The following is an 18,200-nucleotide window of genomic DNA, read 5'->3' on the forward strand; positions in this document are numbered from 1 at the left end:
ATATTCTGGAATATATTTTCTAAGACAGCGAATTCAGTGAACATGCAAAATCCAAGGACTTACAGTCTGTTAACCGTTAAAATGTGTTAAACCCTTTTTATTTTTAAATGTTATTTATTTTTTGATTTTGAGAGACCGAGCATGAGTGGGGGAGCAGCAGAGACAGAAGGAGACACGATATCAGAAGCAGGCTCCAGGCTCCGAGCCATCAGCACAGAGCCCGACGGGGGGCTCGAACCCACAAACCACGGATCATGACCTGCACCACCCAGGCGCCCCTATTAAACCCTTTTTAAAGTGGTTTGTGCATTTTATCCTAGAGAGCCTTTTTTCTCAGTCCTGTTTGATGTAGTGAAATTCCTTTGGCAAGACAGTCACGAGATGGAAATGGGAATGTGGTTTGATGAACATGGTTTTGATGTGAGAGATGAAGGGAAGGGTAAGGTGGCAATTTCTGGCTTCACCCAAGGGCCTGATTCTGAGGTGGCTACACCTCTGGAGCCCGTCAGCATTCCCAAGTGGTAGCATGGGCCCTTTGTGGAGCTGGGTAGGTCTGGGGTTCTGCTAGAAGTGGAACAGAACAGAAAGTCAAAAGATCAAGTCTTAGATGTAAAGCAGAGAGCATCCCAGTTGGAGTCTGGAGAGCTCCAGCATCCAAACATCCGTGTTTGAGCACCCACCCAACCATCACCTGTGACCTATGACCTCTTTAACCTTTACGTTCTTCGTGTGAATGATGGTCCTCCGCACTACCATGGATGGTTTGCCAGCTGTTAAAGTGCTTCACAGAAGTGTGGGTAGCTACTAGGGTTTGGATTTATACCCTGATGATACGATTACATTGACATTTTATTCTACATCTTTTTTTTTTTTTTTAATGTTTGTTTATTCTTGAGAGAGACAGAGTGTGAGCAGGGGTAGGGCAGAGAGAGAGAGGGAGACACAGAATCCCGAAGCAGGCTCCAGGCTCCGAGCTGTGAGCACAGAGCCCGACGCGGGGCTCAAACCCACAAACAGCGAGATCATGACCCGAGCCGAAGTCGGACGCTTAACTGACTGAGCCACCCAGGTGCCCCTTAGTCTACATCTTTCAGGAAGTGATTCCACTCTCAAACTGCAGTTCATCAAGACCGGTGTATTTGTAGAGGGGCAGAGTCCACAGCTCTGTTGGCAAAAGCTCTGATTTGAGGGTTAGAGAAGTCCACTTTTGTTTTTCCCATTTTCTATTTAATCTGGAGATTAATGACCAGGATTTCAAAAACGAGTCAATTATTTGCCAGAGGAAAAGCATACTGGACAGCACACGCCAAGTTGCATTTTATGGTATCGCTGATGTTAAGATCCTACCGGGTGGTATTTTACAAGGTTTCTTAACTGTCGTAGTGCTGACAGGCCCCACCTTCTGGAAGCCTGGCGGCTAGACCTGGTGGGTGTAGACAGAGGAGGCCTCTCTGGTGCTCCCGCATCAGCAGGGGCCATGATGCCTTGCAGGAGCTGGGGTGGCACTTAGTGATGTGATCTTGTGAGCGTCTCGTGGTCCTGCTCTCTCTGGGAATGAAGCGCCACAGGAAATACTTTGTGGTGCACCCTGTGCATGATCAGGAACCTTAGTCGTGTGCAGAAATGGCCTGTGGCTGGTCACCTGAGGGAATCAGCTAGTAGGAGGCATTCCAGCAGAACACACACGCGGGGGGGTCCCGTGTCTCCTGAGGCGGCCGTGCTTAGTGTCTTTCTCCGTCTCCATCTCTTCTCCGCTCCACTCTCTACATCCGTTCTCTCCGTTCACTGCTTTTCTTTCCTTCTCCCCTTTCCCTCCCCCCCATCCTCCCTCTCTGCTCTTCTGGTCCTGGGGGCAGCTGACGGGTCTGCCTGATGGGATGTGTGTTGGGCCTCGTCCTCCGGCTCGTCGTCATGGGTTTTCCTGGCCCTTCTTGACTCCGGCCTGCAGCCTCCCATCCCAGGGGGGCCAGCGCGCTCCTCTCCGGGAGCAAGGCGTGTGGGTCTTCGGTGACTGCTCTGGACGTTAGTTGATCTGGCCATGCCAGGGGCCCTCCCTGGGCGGCAGAAGACTTTCTAGTCCTCACGTTGCCCCACGAGCCCTGAAGGTGGGCAGCTTTCCCCCGAGACCTCTGCTAAGCTTTCCTCTCAATTGTGGCTGTGTTCTTCCTCTCCCAACAAAGGCCGTTGTCTTTTTGATTCCAGATCGAGGAGACTCGGCTCAACATAGACAAGATCTCAGAGCACGTGGAGGAGGCTAAGAAACTCTACAGTATCATCCTGTCCGCACCGATTCCTGAGCCAAGTGAGCGTTTACTCGGAGCTGAGTTGCCTGGCGATGGCCCTTGGCATTGGGGCTGAGCCAGCCCTGTTTTCCTCTCTCCTGGGAGGGGCGGGGAGCGTCCGGCCCACACTGCACACTATGCACACGTCGTGTCCTCTTTCCCTTCCCTCCCGGCCCAGCTCTTCTCTTCGCGGCCGGGGCCACTGAATCCTTGTGGCCAAACGCTCCTCCCCCTCCCATCCAGTCCCTCTCGTGACCTGTGGTGAGGCTTCCTGCTTCTCACGTTCCTCATCTCCGTCCCATGGCTGTGCCTTTGCGGGTACTGTTTCCCAGCCCCCTTTCATATCCTGCCAGATCAAGGCCATCTTCTTTCCCTGAGCTGTTCCAGAATGGGTCAGGCTCGCTTCAGTCCCTCCCATCCCGAGAGTCCCGTCTGTTACCGCCAGCCCGGCAAACTTTTTCACGTTTTTCCAGTAGGGTTCCAGGCTGTATTTTAGGTTCCTTAAGGACAAGGAATGAGCCAGACGCTCTGTCATTTCACTCTGAACTGTTCAGTGACTCTCTGGTGCCTGAAGGTTAAAGCTGGAACGTTTCAGCAGAGCACATGGGACTTGTCTCGGTCATGGGCCTGCCCTTCTCTGCACCCTTTTCTCCTGCTACCCTCCCCCATGTCACCCACACTTTAGCCAGACTTAACTCCACCTGTTCCCCACATGGTTCTTGTCTCTTCGCATCTTTTACATACGGTCCCATCTCCCGGAGACTCCACTGTTCGTCTCCTTTTGTGCCTGTTGAATACTTCCTCCTTCGTCAAGACTCGGTCTTACTATCATCTGTCTTTAGAAACCTTTCCAGATCCCTCCAGACTGTGCTAGAGGCTCTTCACCAACACCCTGTGCACACCTTGGCCAGACCTTACACCTTACTCCACACTGCACATTAGAACGGCTGATTTTATTTGTCCCTTGTCCCCCACTAGGCCCTGAACCTCTTGAAGGCAGAATCTATATCTTCTCTCTGATGTGTGGGTATCTAGCTCAGTTCTAAGCTTGTAGCAGGTGCTGAAGGATTTTTTTTTTTTTCCAATGTTTATTTTTGAGAGAGAAAGAGAAAGCAGAGAGCAGGGGAGGGACACAGAGACTCCCAAATAGGCTCCACACTGTCAGTGCAGAGCCCAACATGGGGCTCAAACTCACAAACCCTGAGGTCATGACCTGAGCCAAAGTCGGATACTTAACTGACTGAGCCACCCAGGTGCCTCTAGGATGGTTCTTGAATGAGTAGTCATGGCTCATACTTACTTTGCTCCATTCATCCTAGAATAGCATCGTACACATAGTAGGTATGTCATAAATATGTGTCTGAACCTAAATCAATGAACCTTGGTTGAAATCCCTTTTCCTCAAGAGGTCCCATGAAACCCTCCTACCTTTGAGCTGAAGCCGTCATGATAAACCAGATGATTTCCTCAAAAAGGAAGCTCATAATTTTGTGTGCCAGAGAATTACTTGGGAAAGCCTGTGAAAAAGATTGTAAGGCTCCAACCCTGGGTGTTTTTATTCTATAGGTCTGAGACAGAGTGCCTGGCAAATGTCCCTTAAATAAGCTGTCTGTGACTCCAGTGACAGATGACTGGGGAACACCTCACAGTAAATAAAGACTGCTCTGAGAAAGCTCCCACCTCCTCTGTTGCCTGGAATAGCTCACAAAGCCAGGAGTCTTGCTGACTGATTCTGTCGGTCTTTGTTTTACCCAGAAACCAAGGACGACCTAGAGCAGCTCACGACCGAGATCAAGAAAAGAGCTAACAACGTCCGGAACAAACTGAAGAGTAAGAAGGGAACAGGCCGGCCCCTGCTACTGCCCCCCTCTTACCCGCGGGGCCTGGCTCTCCTGGACCGAAACTCGTCCTGATGATACACCCGTCCCCCCTCAACCTGTGGCTTGGGCACTGCCCCAGAAATTCTGCCCGTCCCGGAACCAGGGCAGTAGGTGAAAAAGAGCAGAACTGGTGTATGCTTCCAGCGGCCAAGTCGCCGTGAGACTCCACGCTCCCACTTCGTCCCTTGACTTTACCGGTCCCGTTTCCCCAGCCCCTACGTACATGTGAACAGTAATGCCCGTGCTGTCTAGGTGCAGAACATCTTATTCTTCCAGCTACAGACATTTCTTGGGGGGCCAGGTCTACGGCCCTCCCACCCCCTCCCACCCCTTCAGTTTAGACCCTCGTTCAGTGCGGCCGTCGTCATAGATGGAGTTCCCCTGGGGCCCCAAAGCATTTTCACCCAGTTGGTTTGGGAATGCAGACTGTCGGCCAGAGGGTGGAGGCAGCATTTATATTTCTTCCCCCCTAAACAAATCACACACCTGTCCTCGCGGGTGGAGGTGGGGGTCGTTAGGGGCGGCTTCCGGGAGTCGCCGGGGAGCGTGCGAAGCACAGTGCACATTCTCGTTTGCTGCGCACGTGGGTGCCGTGAGGGAGGCACTGTCCTTGCTCCGTTCTACACACCAGGGAACAGGAACACTAAGAGAGGGGACGTGGCCTCCCCGGAGTCCCGCAGCTAGGGGGTGGCGGGGCGAGGATGTGAGCCCGAGTCTCCCGGTGACGGAGACTCTTGCTGAGAGCCGCTGTGCTGAGATACAGTCAGACGAGAGCCGGTACAGGGAAGGCCCTGGCCTGAAGGCCTGCGGCTCACACGTGAGCTGACGTCTCGAGATCGCAGGTGTCTCTTGCACCCCTCGGTGTGCTGGGTGTGAGGAGGCGCGGGGAGCCGGGCACCGAGCAGCATGCTTCCTGGGGGCGAGGGCAATGTGCTGCTGGCATAGCCTTGCTCTGCCCTGCAGGTATGGAGAGGCACATTGAGGAAGATGACGTGCGGTCGTCGGCAGACCTTCGGATTCGGAAATCCCAGGTAAGACTTTCCCTGGTCTGACGCTTGTCTTGTCCGGTCTTAATTTTTTTGTTCTTAGCTGTGGAGTCGTATTTTATTTTATTTTATTTTATTTTGTTTTATTTTGTTTTATTTTGTTTTGTTTTGTTTTATTTTGTTTTATTTTGTTTTGTTTTGTTTTATTTTGTTTCGTTTTGTTTCGTTTTGTTTCGTTTTGTTTCGTTTTGTTTTATTTTGTTTTCTTTTGTTTTGTTTTGTTTCGTTTTGTTTTAGTTTTATTTTACTTTAGTTTGTTTCATTTTACTTTAGTTTGTTTTACTTTATTTTATTTTTTTAAATGTTTATTTTGAAGAGAGAGGGAGAGAGAGAGAATCCTAAGCAGGCTCTGAGCTGTCAGCACAGAGCCTGAGGCAGGGCTCGGACCCACGAACCGTGAGATCATGACCTGAGCTGAAGTCGGATACTTAACTGACTGAGCCACCCAGGTGCCCTAAAGTACAATTCTTATTTGGACTCCTTTTGAAGAACTGGTGAAGGAGAGCTGCCCGGGCTATAGTAGGGGAGGGGCCGGAGCCCCCCCCCCCCCCCCCCCCCCCCCGCTTCTCTAAGGAGGCCCCCGAAGATCTTCCCAAGACTCGCTCCCACAGGGCACAGCTCCAGATTTAGTGCACCTCCTGTTTTACAGGAGAGGAAACTGAGGTCTTCTCTATAATCTTTATTTTTGAGAGACAGAGACAGAGCACGAGTGGGGGAAGGGCAGAGAGAGAGGGAGACACAGAACCCGAAGCAGGCTCCAGGCTCTGAACTGTCAGCACAGAGCCTGACGCGGGTCCTGAACTCAAGAACCGCGAGATTGTGACCTGAGCCAAAGTCGGATGCTCATCCGACTGAGCCACCCAGGTGCCCCCTGAGGTCTTCTCTATAAAGATGGTCAGTCGTTAGTTGTCTAGTGTGGACTGAGGCTCCTTGTCCTTAAAGAACAGGCCTGACATTCTGGTGGCCCAAGGAAGCTATCACCAAGGACCCAGCAGGAGGGCAGTGTGAGAACACAGTGAAATGGGTGGTGCCCTCAGCGTCCTCAGAGCTCGGGGAGAATTGGGGGCAGCCAGAGCAGCTGGGCCTCGGATGGGCAAGAGTGGTGTGTGGACAGGCCCTGGGGAGGGGCGGGAGTGAGGGGTGTGTTAGTATCAGTAGGGGTGGTGACGGTGGTGGGGCGGGGAGGAGGGGCTGGCATGGAGAGAACAGCCCGTCTGGAGAGAAAAGCTGGTTGTGGGCGAGTGGCTGCGGGGTTTTGATAGAGGATGTGGCTCTGTGGTCCAGAGGCCTCTGAATACCTACCTGCCTGGGGAACCTGGATATGATCAGGTAGCCTGTGTGCATTTGCTTCAGCTTGTAGTCTCTTAGGAGATAGTCCGGGGACCTCCTGAAAGCTGGACCAGAGTGGGGATGGGGCGAGAGGCCGGTGGGTCTCTTGCTGGGCTTCTGCAGTGATTCTGGTCTGAATATGCGTGCCGGTAGTATGCATTTGCAAAGGGTACAAATACTGGTGGTTTTGCACAGGAGAAGCCAGTAGGCCTTGATGTGGACAGTTGGGCAAGGAATAAAAGTTATGGTAAAGATTTGAACGCAGACACCCAGTGCTGTGGAGCGAATGCTTTGAGCAGGAAGCGGGAGACGTTAGGGAGGTCAGGTTGGGTAAGAACTCAAGGATTTGGGCAGGTGTTGGATGCAGGAAGGGAGTCTGGCAGCTTTAGGAAGCAAGCCCGGGTGGTGGCAAGTCGTGTGGATGCAGGGCTGTCCTGTGGCCCCATGATTACCATGCGAGGTCAGCAGGGCAGGTGAACTGGAAGGGTCGGCAGACCCTTCCGATGGTGTGAGTGAGGAAAGCGGAACGTTGAGCCTTATACCTGCTCCGCTGATTCCAAATCCAGTGTTGCCAAGACAGCCACGCGGGGCTGGGCACGTGGGCTCTGCCGCCGTGGGGGCTCCCCGACCTTCAGCTCCTGGGGGCTTACCGCACTTGGCATGGTTCCCACAGCACTCTGTCCTGTCCCGGAAGTTTGTGGAGGTGATGACCAAATACAACGAGGCTCAGGTGGACTTCCGTGAACGCAGCAAAGGGCGAATCCAGCGGCAGCTCGAAATCAGTACGTGTTTGGCGCATGTCCCTTCACCTTTCCCTGCCACCTGGCTGTTCATCCCAAGTCGGGAGACCCCAGGGAGCGAGCGGCAGCACCCCTGCCAGTGGCTGCCCCCCCCGCCCCGCCCCGTATTTTGCACTCAAGCCCAGGAGAGGTGTTGGGGCACTGGCGTCCCTGGGGCAGCATTGTGGGTGGCATGGTGCTTGTCAGGCTTGGTCCTCTGGCCCTTGTGGGCGCCAGCATTTATTCGTGGCGTCTCCTAGGGACTCATGATATCTTTTTGTTGTCTCTGTCTCTCTGTCTTTTTTAATGTTTATTTTTGAGAGAGAGAGCATGCGAGCACGAGTGGGGGAGGGGCAGGGAGAAAAGGAGAAAGAATCCGAAGCAGGCTCCATGCTGTCAGTGTAGAGCCTGATGTGGGGCTCGAACCCCCATACCGTTTGATCATGATCTGAGCCGAAATCAAGAGTCGGACGCTTAACGGACCGAGCCACCCAGGCGCCCCTCTTTTTGTCGTCTCTTTGACAGCAAAGAACATTTATGAGATCAGAATGTGGTGCCGGGTGCTGCGAGGAATAGACTGATCCCGACAGCCGTGCCCATCAAGGACTCAGGGCGTTGCAGGGTGCCACCGGCTCTAAGTGGAGGAAGGGTGTGGACCAGGAAGGGGTCCGAGAAAAGCACATGTGTTTAGCGGGGGTGAGAGGTTGTCCATCCTGGGGAGAGGGAACCCTTGGGAGTAGCTGTGTGGGGTCAGGTGCAGGAGGGAGGGCTTGTGGCCAGGGACCGGCTCCTGGGCCTCTGAGGTACAGCGAACGGGCCGGTCAGCTTTCTGAGCTAGGAAGGGCTGTGGTCAGATACGTGCTTTAGGAAGGTAATCGCCCATAATGCTAAGGCTGGACTGGATTAGGGGAGAAATCAGAAGCAAGACGATCAGGGGCTCCCAGGGGTGTGTTGTAAAGGCCACGGTCTTCAGAGTGAAGTCACCGCGTTCCTGGTTTTCAGGGAACTTTTGCAGTGGTGTGCTTTGGTCTCACATTTGACGCTCTACCTCTTTTGTGCTAAAGCCGGCAAAAAGACCACAGATGAGGAGTTGGAGGAGATGTTGGAGAGTGGGAACCCCGCCATCTTCACTTCTGGGGTGAGCGTCCGGGAGCTGGGGTGCACGCCCCTCTCGAGGGAGGCTGCCGTGGGGCTCCGTGCGGTTGGCAAGGGCAGGGCTGCAGGTGCAGGGGGGTGGGGGCCTCTGGCCAGGGCGTGGGCTGACAGTCGGCCTTTGTGTGGCCCATTGTAGATCATCGACTCTCAGATTTCGAAGCAAGCCCTCAGCGAGATCGAGGGGCGGCACAAGGACATCGTGAGGCTGGAGAGCAGCATCAAGGAGCTTCATGACATGTTCGTGGACATCGCCATGCTGGTGGAGAATCAGGTAACCGGGCAGCGGGCACCCCCGTGGGGCGAGGGAGGGAAGCTCAGGCACTCCTGAGAAGTGGGGGGACCAGAACACCGGCCGGGGTGCAGTGGGGGAGTCCTCGGGAATTCGCATGATGGAGGAACAGAATCCCAGTGTCCAGGCCAGGAACGCCCCCCCGAGTGCCCCGTCAGCCCCGTCACTCTTGCTGCTCCTTCGGCCTCACAGTCACTTAAACTTACTAGGGGCCTTGATGCGGTCCAGCCTCAGCATCCCCTGTTTTCTCTTCTAACTGGAGATGTGGGTTCTTGGTGAGGGTGCCTTAGAACAGCCTCCGGGTACGAACTGTTTCACTGGTGACACTGAAGACAGGGTCATTCTGCCACCTCACAGCGAAAAGTTAGCTTTGCCAGAGGGTTTAATTTTTGTCCATTTTTGTGTCTTCTTTTGTATGTCCCCCCCCACCCCCCCCATATTTTGGTACTTTTTGCTAAGGAACAAGAGCAGATAAGGGAATGAACGAAGCAACAGGAGAATAATGTTCATAGGAAGACTTGGAATACTCATGGTCTGATGGCTTATTCTGTCCCTGGGTGTCCTTGCTCAGGCTGCCAGCCTGTCACACCTGCGTGTGGCGCTGGTTCCACGCATGGTCAGGTGCCTGCCGGTCCTGGCGACCACGGTGTCCAGATGCGCCGTGTTACCATGAACTTCCAGCTGCCCTGCCACCTGGAAGGGATGGAGGCCCGCGTCCTTTGTGGGAGGGCTGCAAAACCTAACTGAAGCCCGGGCACTGCTTGGCTGGTTTTCGAAGGCCGGTCCCTGCTCGGGGCCCAGGTGCCTTTCTTTCCTCCGCCCCCTCTGGCCTTTGAGACCATTCCTTAAGTGCGTCGTCCATCCCCACTCTTCTTTTTTCTCCCCTCGCGGCCTTGCTGAGGAATTGGTTTGAGAGTCAAGTGATGGTGAGTGCCTTTCTGTGTTTACAGAGTGCCGTAAAGCAACGGGTCAGGTTGGGGAAGGTCTAGATAGGTGAGGGGCGTTCCCATCCTAAGATGCCCAGAATTAATGCGAGTCACCGAACTTCCCTGTCGGGAAGTAACAGCTGAGAGATGGTTGGGAATCTCGCTCAGAGACCACTGTCCCTCCATAGCCACGTCGATCTAACATGTAACCAAATATCTTAGGTAAACCCAATATCTGTCACTTAAGGGGCCCGGGAGTATCTCTTGGAGAAAGCAAACATTCCCACCTTGGATATTTACTGAGCAACTATTTTTTGCCAGCACTGTTCTGCAGCAGTAGTCAGCAAACTTGCCTCAGGCCAAATGAACTTGGCTCAGATCTACATGACCAGCAAGAGGCCAGCATCCCAGTTATGCCCGAAAATACTGTCATTTTGGTTCCTCTCCTCACATGCTCAGTTAAAAACAAAATGGCGGGGGTGGGATCTGTGAGATCCATAGTTACCAGGCATCTGGATGGTGTACTACAGGTGTCCCGGGCAGCACCTGCTCCACAGGAGTCATTCAGAGTGTTGCTTGAATGAGTGACCACCACCAAGGACCGGAGACCCCTAGGTCTTCCCATGGGAAATGTGAATGTGTGCCCCACAGAAGGTTTCTGGATGCTTCCCTCCCCCACGTGAGCTAGGACTGTCCTGGGGTGGGTTTATGGGGCGTGACTCATGTCCGTTCTTCTCAGGGAGAGATGCTAGATAACATAGAGCTGAATGTCATGCACACAGTGGACCATGTGGAGAAGGCACGGGAAGAAACTAAAAGAGCCGTGAAGTACCAGGGTCAGGCCCGGAAGGTGAGACTGTCCCACTGCCTTCAGAGAAGAAAGTCCATTCTGCTCGCGGTCTCTCGCTCTCTCTCTCTTCTCTGTCCCTGTCTCTGTTTCTGCTGCCACCACCTCTTGCATCCGGGGAAAGGGAGCCATGATTGACCGTATCGAGAACAACATGGACCAGTCTGTGGGCTTTGTGGAACGGGCCGTGGCAGACACCAAAAAGGCTGTCAAGTATCAGAGTGAAGCTCGGAGGGTGAGCGCCTCAGTCCCCACCGGTCTGGCTTGCTTCTCCTCTCTCTGGTCCTCCGCACCCGCACCCGTGTCCTTGAGCCCGTGCCTTCCCTCTGTGTCCTGGCCTCCTCCCAACACCTACGCCAGCCTTTCCCTGAGAGTAGCTAGCTGCCCTTCTTCCCCCGGTGTTTCTTGCATGGATCTGGCTCACGTACTCTCTACCCAAGAACCCGTACTTGGAGGCCGTTCTGTAGGGTGGACGCATTGCCCCGGTGTGGCTGCTAGACTTCTCCTGTTCCTTTCAGGTGTCACACTTGACTCCTCTGTTCTTCAGAAACCTGTTTGCCCTCTTCCACTCCGTTAACCAGGCTCCACCCCCACCCCCTTCTCTCTGCCATGAACCCAGTGCTGTGCTGATCGCCATGTAACATTACCTCCTCTCTTACGGAGCACCTATTATTTCTACTTACACATGAAACAGCTGAGGGTCAGAGGTTAAATAGTTGGCTTCGGGCCACCTAGTAAGTGCAGGAGTGGGATTCAAAGTCAGATTCCAGTCACGCTGTTCCCACCATACCAGTGCATTTCTCCCTCTTTCAGTGCCCCTGTTGCTTGAGGACTTCTCAGCTTCTCTGCCTGTTGTGGTAGCCATCTCTGGTGGCTTGTGCTTTGTAGGCTGTTCTTTTCTCTTTCTCCTGGGCTCTGACACTTTGGTTCTTCAGTTCTTTGATTTCCTTCCAACTTTACCTATTGCTTGTGCAAGGATTCAGGGAGCTGGGAAGTTATTTTACATGATGAATCCAGGCTGGCTCACAACAGGACTGTAATCACGCTTTCTGATCCCCAGTCACTGGATCAGGTCTGATGGGCAGGCATGTGCTTTAGGGGAAAGACGGATGGAAGGTCGAAATTAGGTCTATTCAAAAACATACGCTTCTTGAAAAGGAAAAACTGGTCACGCCATACCTTGGCCTGTAGCTGCTTGGAGACAGTTGTTGTTGTTGTTGTTTTTATCTGTGCACATGTCCAAGACTGCAGTGCGAGCTGAGAGCAGCTCCATATTTCCATCTGCTGGCCTTGCCAGCCAGGAAGTAATTTCAGAAATATAAAATATCCTAATAGAAGGTCTTTATGTAGAGATGTAGCCTTCTTATTTGGATCGATAAGATGCTTTCAACGGAGAGGTGAGATGGGTTGGGTTTTGGATGGATTACTGTTTTGGGTTGTTTGTAATAATGCTTTGTTTTGTTTCTCTTATCCTTCTCTCTAGAAATTGATAATTATCATTGTGCTAGTAGTTGTGTTGCTGGGCATTTTAGCGTTGATTATTGGACTTTCCGTTGGGCTGAAATAACGGTGGCCTGAGTGGCTGCTGCACTGAAATGTAAGTAAATGGAAGGTTCTCGGGGACTCTGGATTGGCTCCCTCTTGAGAAAGTGGCCTGGGATTTCACTTGGCACCGCTTGCCCCTTGTGACTGTCCTTGGACGCACTGAGCTCTCTCAAACTTCCGATTGCCTGTGCATTCTTTTGTCTCCTTAAAATTCTGTTCTGGCGTTCTGGTCCCTGGGAAAAGTCTCTTCTGGGCTGGGCTCCTGTTGGTTTCCTCTCCTGCGGATTCTGTCCCAGCTCTTTGTCTTACCACCTGTCCTGGCACATCCGCGCACCACATTTTCGCTCCCTTTGCTCAGCAAGCATGCTCCTAATTGGGTGCCATCTGTGTCCTGGATCCAGGGTTTATCTTCTGAATTCTTGCTGACTCTCATGGATGTTGGGCTTTGCTTTCCATATGCTTTTCAGTGTAAATAAAGCCTTGGAATGGGGTTTGGGGCAGCGGGGTTTTGTCCGACTGACCAGTTGGATCTTGAATGATATAGCGGTTAACATTTCTGAGTGTTGAGTTGTGCCAGACCATGTATTGAACACCTTACACACACGTCCTTGAATCCACATAACATCCTCCTGACGTAGGTACTATCGTTACCCATTATTTTATGGACGAAGACACTCAGGCTTGAAGAGATAGTAAGTGCCAGGGCCAGGTGTGAACACACAGCTGACGATGGGCCTGGGGGGAGGTTCTCTACGGCATCTTAGCTTCATTTGTAAAACCAGGTATCCATTCTTTCTCATCTTCAAAGTCCAGAGAGCCTTGGAGGATAGTTAGTCTAAAGTCTAGGACATTAATTTCTTTAAAGTCTGGTAGAAAGAATAGAACTGACCGCTGAATCAGGGCTTCATGTCCATAGTGGCGATATAACAACAATGATCTCGTTGTTGGGACTGTTAACACTTCTGTGACTTCTTAAATATTACTTTTCCGAATAAAATGTAGGATGTATTGTTAAAAACAAACAAACCCTATAAAACAGAAAAGGTGAACAGAATGAACTTTTAGTGTCATTGCTCATAGCCTTCTGGCACGTACACGTTCAGACGTGGTTTCGCACGGCTTAGACCGTATTATCTCTGGTTTTAGATCCAGTTAAAAAATCGTATGCCTCATTCCGCATCACTGAGATCTCTCCACAAATCTAATTTTCAACACAAGATTGTGAATACACTCTCAATTTGTTATTATTTCCCCAAAGTTGGAGGTTTGTTATTACTATTTAGCGACAACTAACAGTATGACAAACCTCTATTTCTCGCATTTCTATTTTCTCTTTGATGAATTCAGAGAAGTTGCGTTGCTGAGGTACTAGATACCAATCTTTTAAATACCTGACACGTACCTCCATGTTGGCACCCAGAGCCGACCCTCTTCTTTATTTTGGCTTCAGTGGGTCTCAAAAGGGTCTCGAGACCCCTTGTGAGGTGTGACCACAGGATCTTGAAGAGAGATGGTTATAGCACTAAACATCAACTTCATCTTGAGAACGTAAATGAATCCTTTTTAAAGGGGGAGACTAGTTCACGTATTGTGTTTAGTTGACTTATCTGCGTTGCTGAGCAGTGTCGGGTTGCTTATTGTAGTGTATTCCATAAAGTCAGGACTGGCTGCTGCTTAGGTCTGGACACCCTCCCCCCATCCATGTGGCCTGAGGACAAGAGGTCTCGGGGCAGGAGGGAGGGAAGACAGCCTATTTTTATATTCCCCAACTGTGTGCCAGGTACTGTTCTAGGATAGTAACATTATCCCCATTTTCAGATGGGAAACTCTGAAGCTCAGAGAAGTTAGGAAACTCACCCAAGCCTACTCAGCTCTTCAGATGGAACAGCCACGATGACCCCTGAATTTCTCTTTGTTCTTTTCACTGTGTAAGACAAGTGGGGAGTAGGGGAGTAATGGAGAAGAAGATTCAAGTTCTGGAACTTGTATCTGAAAGGTGCTAATGAGGGCCCTGTAGATAGAACAGGTGTTTTCATGGAGTGACTTGGCCTCCCTCTGGCAAGTCCTTTGATGGGAATGTGACAGCCTGTGTGAAAGATTATAAAAGGCCCAGAGGTTTATTTTTCCCTTGCATAATATGGCTTTTTGATTCTTTTACAATAGGAGATTTAGTCCCAGGTCCCATCTCAGGGGTTTGTCTACCGGATTTCTCAGGTTTCGCGTTGACTTCACCATTGCCCTCCTTTTTGCGGTTTTGTCTGATTTTTCGTCTCCACCTTCTAGGTTTGTGACTGAGTCTTAATGTTGCTCTCCACCATCATCCTGTGCACTGATCAGCTCCTCCTTCCCCTGCCTCTCTTAGAACCCGATTTCACTCCAGCCTGGTGTGGCCACCCTTGTCTTCAGACGGAAATGGAGTTTGAATGGCCTTCCTGAGAGAGTGGGACCTGTCCCCTTGTCTCCTTGTAACCGTCCTTGGACCTGACCCAGCAAACAGTTTAGCCCGGATGAAGCTAATCTACCTGATGCGATCCTGAGTTCTCCTCAAAACCTTCTCCTGCCCCAACTCTGAAGTGCCTTCTCTCCTGGACTGTGCAAACCACCCCAGCTTCTCTTTCTTTCCTCTGAATGTGTCAAATTATGCCTTGCACCTTGGAAAGCCTATTCAAAACCTTCTCAAGGTGCTGTATTTTCTACCTCATGGAGTATTCTCCCAGAAATTGCAGTGTATTTTTTTAGGGGGGCATCTTTAACAAAGCAAAGGGATTCTTCCAAGTGTGGCAACAATAAGACTTGACTTGAGCCTTCCACTTGGCAGGATCTCAGTCCTTACAATTTCTTGTCCCCACATCTTGAAAATATGAGGAACTGGCAGATGTCGTTTTGGTCTTAGAAGCTGACTTATTTGAAATTCAATCTTAAATTAAGCTCTTAGTATGTTCAGCTTGGTGACCAATTTCAATCTTTATGTCGTAATCTCTCGTGTTTACTCAAGGGGGCACCATGATGATCCTAGATGATCCACGATGAGGTTACCATTTGTAAAGATTAAGGGTATGGGATATTTGTTTCCCATATCGAACTCTTGGAAACTGGCTGTTCTCCATTGGAGTGAAGCTTTGTGAAGCCATTGCCTTGAGGCCAGAAATAACCAGGCACTTAAAATTGGGCCAGGGACAGGTGCTTGAGTCTCAGGCTCTGGAAATGATCAAGACTGGTGCGAATATACAGTCACTCATTTCATGTATTCCAGATGTATTTTTATAACCAGGTGTGTGAGATATATATATATACATATATGCCCATGTCTCTCAGGAAGTAGGAAACTAGAAATGGAGGATATTATAACCTCAAAAAAAAAAAAATAACCTTGAGCTAGGCTAAAAATTAGGTAAGAGACATTTGCTTATCTGCAAATGAATCAGAGTAGAAATATCTTCCCGTGTCATTTAGAAACCTTGTTTTATGGATGAGTACTGGGACGATCATGGATCTCTGGGGTAGGGACTAAGTTGACCCCGTTAAGTTATTCTGCTTAGCAGACAGAAGGTGTGACAAGTTTTGGTACCTCTTCCCACCAGTGCCTTGATGAGGCTTGTCCTGAGAATATCCCATAGCAATCTGAGATCATTCATGTGGCCTTTGGATGATCCTGTTGTCAGGGCTGAGTCAGTTGGGGGAGATCAGGGACTACCGAGTAATTCGTCCACTACCAGGTTGACAAGCTTGACAGGTTCTTGGTCTCCCCCAGTTCTTGTCATGGAGGGAAGCAACAGCCAGGTAATTTTCTAGTGACGGTGCCCCTTAGATTCCCAGTCCCTGCCAGTCTCCCTGATTTATATTTCAGCCTTGACTTTCTAGGATAGGGAGAGCACCCTAATGCAGGCACAGCCCCTTGGCTTCCTCTGCAAAGGCTACTTACTCCGTCATTGCCCAGCACTCAGACAGAGCCACGGGGATGCCCTCTTGCCCGTGGCTATGAAGTCGAACAGCAGACTGGCTCCAGCAACTAGGGCAGACAAGCTCTAATCACAGGCCTTTGTTGAGGCCTGGGGCTTAGTTTAATACAAGTGAAGGGGTTTTTTGTTGTTGTTGTATTTTTTTTTAATGTAAAGTTGATTATTTTATTGATAATTTAAAAATAAATGACTTTATATTGATTGTGAAACAGTTCTGCCTCTCTTTCCCTGCAAAACAGTGGCCGGGTGCCACCACGTGGTGGTTTTTGTTTAGGCTTTGGAAAGGGGTTAAAATCTTTTTCAACCATGTGCTGGACCAGATGGACCAAAAGTCTCAGATTTTGAAGATGGTGTACCTCTCAAAGAATGAAATGTAACTGTATTTGAGTTTCACATTTAAGCTGCTCCCTGCCCACCATAATTTGGTTCACTCGTCATGAGTATCTGGCTCCAGGAGACAGGAGAACTCTGGTGCGACGGGATGGGATCTAGAAGGCAGAGACATACGCACCAAACATCCCTGGAGATTGCTGTTGATCTAATTTTGAATCTGTCCCCGAAAGCAATGCTTCTGTTAACACCCTGGGTTCTAGAAGCCAGATCCATCTTCCTTTCCCTTCTCATCCTCCACCGTGCCCGGATCCGCTTTTGTCTCCCTTCTTTTGTGGCTGTGTCTGCACGTGGACGCTGTTGCTCACATGCTTTTTCTTTCCTTGTGTGGACGAGCAGAAGAAGATCATGATCATGATCTGCTGTATCATCCTTGCGATCATCTTAGCTTCTACCATTGGGGGCATATTTGCCTAAACAAGGTGAGCCATCTGTGGGGAGGGTCAGACCTACTCTCACTTACTTGAAACTCTGGTGTCCTCGGGGTTTTGTCATTTGTCACCAGGTGCCCCAAATCTGGGTGGGATGAGGTGCTGAACTAGATAAAGGCTGGAGAAAACTCAGGAAAGAAATGCTTTGTAAAGAGAAAAATGGGTGAATAATGGGTTGGCAGTAGACGGGGAGACAGAAGGTGGCAAGCTGTTCCAAACCGGGTCTGGTAGCAGAACGAACGCTGTGTTCAGGATGCTTCATAGAAGGATGTTGCTTCCCTGCAGCGGTTTGGGCTGTGGTGTCTGGGAAAGGCTGGAGGAGAGTTAGTTCTTGCATTAAAAGCACCCCGAACTCTTTAGAAGAGAGCCAGCCAGTAAACCCCGAGTAACAAGTTAGTGCAGACTCGCTGAGGAAGGACTTGGTGATCCTGGCTTCTAGCATCCTGTTTATAATCTGTGAATTTCTTCCCCCTCCGTTTCTGTTGTCTCCTTCAGTCCTCACCGATGGAGCCTCAGCCGGAGTTTCTAATCCTTCTTCCACCTCTGTGGTGCCATCACCTCTCCACTGCAGATTCCTCACAGCTACCCCTCTTTCCATGATGAGACCTATGACACAGGGCGTCATCCAACCACCCATTACACGTTAGCAAAGCTAGACTTCAGACAGTACGGAGCTGGGAGGGAGGGGCGGGCAGGGCTGGAGGAACAGGGAGCACAGCGGCAGGCAGCTGGGTAGGCAAGGGCTGTGGGGCTGAGAACAGGTGCCTATTCGGGAAATAGAACAGCCAGTGCTGCAGAGGCAGAAAATGGTGCACTCCCCGCTCATCAGGATCTCATTTTCTCTTTGATCAACACCAGGCCCCTCAGGTTCTTCTAGGCCTCACCTTTGACCAACCTGCGTCTACTTCCTTCTTCAGGGTCTAATCGTCTAAAGTGAAGGTTGTCTAACCATAGGCGCCATACGGGTCTTGCTCACCGGCAGCGTCCTAGTGCTTAGCACAGTGCCTGCCACTTACAGATGTTCAAGTATCAGTTGACTTAATTACCTGTAATTAAGCTCTGATTTCAGCTCATGGATGAGTCCTTGGGTCTCACTCTGAAACCTTTTAAGGCATCAGTGGTAAACGGGTTATGTATCAGATGCTGTGTGCACATGCCTAGAAATGGGCTGATTCACACTTCTGCACAACAGGCCTCCTATTTCGGTGACATATAAAGTCCTTTTATATGGGTGGTGATGGAGTTCCACAGACAGTCTCTTATTCTGCGAAGATCGGCTGGCCCCAGGATTGGGGTTCAGGAACTCAAGGTGGACCCCAAACAACAACAAAAAAGGTTTATA

At 50.7% G+C, this 18,200-nt stretch overlaps 1 protein-coding gene across 3 annotated transcripts in view; it reads left to right on the forward strand.

Moving 5' to 3' along the window:
• STX3 (syntaxin 3) overlaps positions 1-16,083 on the forward strand; it is a 41,442-nt gene extending 25,359 nt beyond the window's left edge. For 2 of the 3 annotated variants that reach the window (XM_030333483.1, XM_030333482.1), the window contains exons 3-11: positions 2,203-2,302; positions 4,038-4,112; positions 5,126-5,193; positions 7,211-7,319; positions 8,381-8,454; positions 8,608-8,742; positions 10,426-10,536; positions 12,017-12,130; positions 14,362-16,083. In XM_030333483.1, the coding sequence (XP_030189343.1) occupies positions 2,203-2,302; positions 4,038-4,112; positions 5,126-5,193; positions 7,211-7,319; positions 8,381-8,454; positions 8,608-8,742; positions 10,426-10,536; positions 12,017-12,100 (756 nt within the window). In that variant the 3' untranslated portion in view covers positions 12,101-12,130; positions 14,362-16,083. The remainder of the gene's footprint in view (positions 1-2,202; positions 2,303-4,037; positions 4,113-5,125; positions 5,194-7,210; positions 7,320-8,380; positions 8,455-8,607; positions 8,743-10,425; positions 10,537-12,016; positions 12,131-14,361) is intronic. The other variant, XM_030333481.1, reaches the window with a different exon arrangement.
• Positions 16,084-18,200: the final 2,117 nt, after the last annotated feature.

Source organism: Lynx canadensis, chromosome D1, assembly GCF_007474595.2.
Source record: "Lynx canadensis isolate LIC74 chromosome D1, mLynCan4.pri.v2, whole genome shotgun sequence".
NCBI lineage: Eukaryota > Metazoa > Chordata > Mammalia > Carnivora > Felidae > Lynx > Lynx canadensis.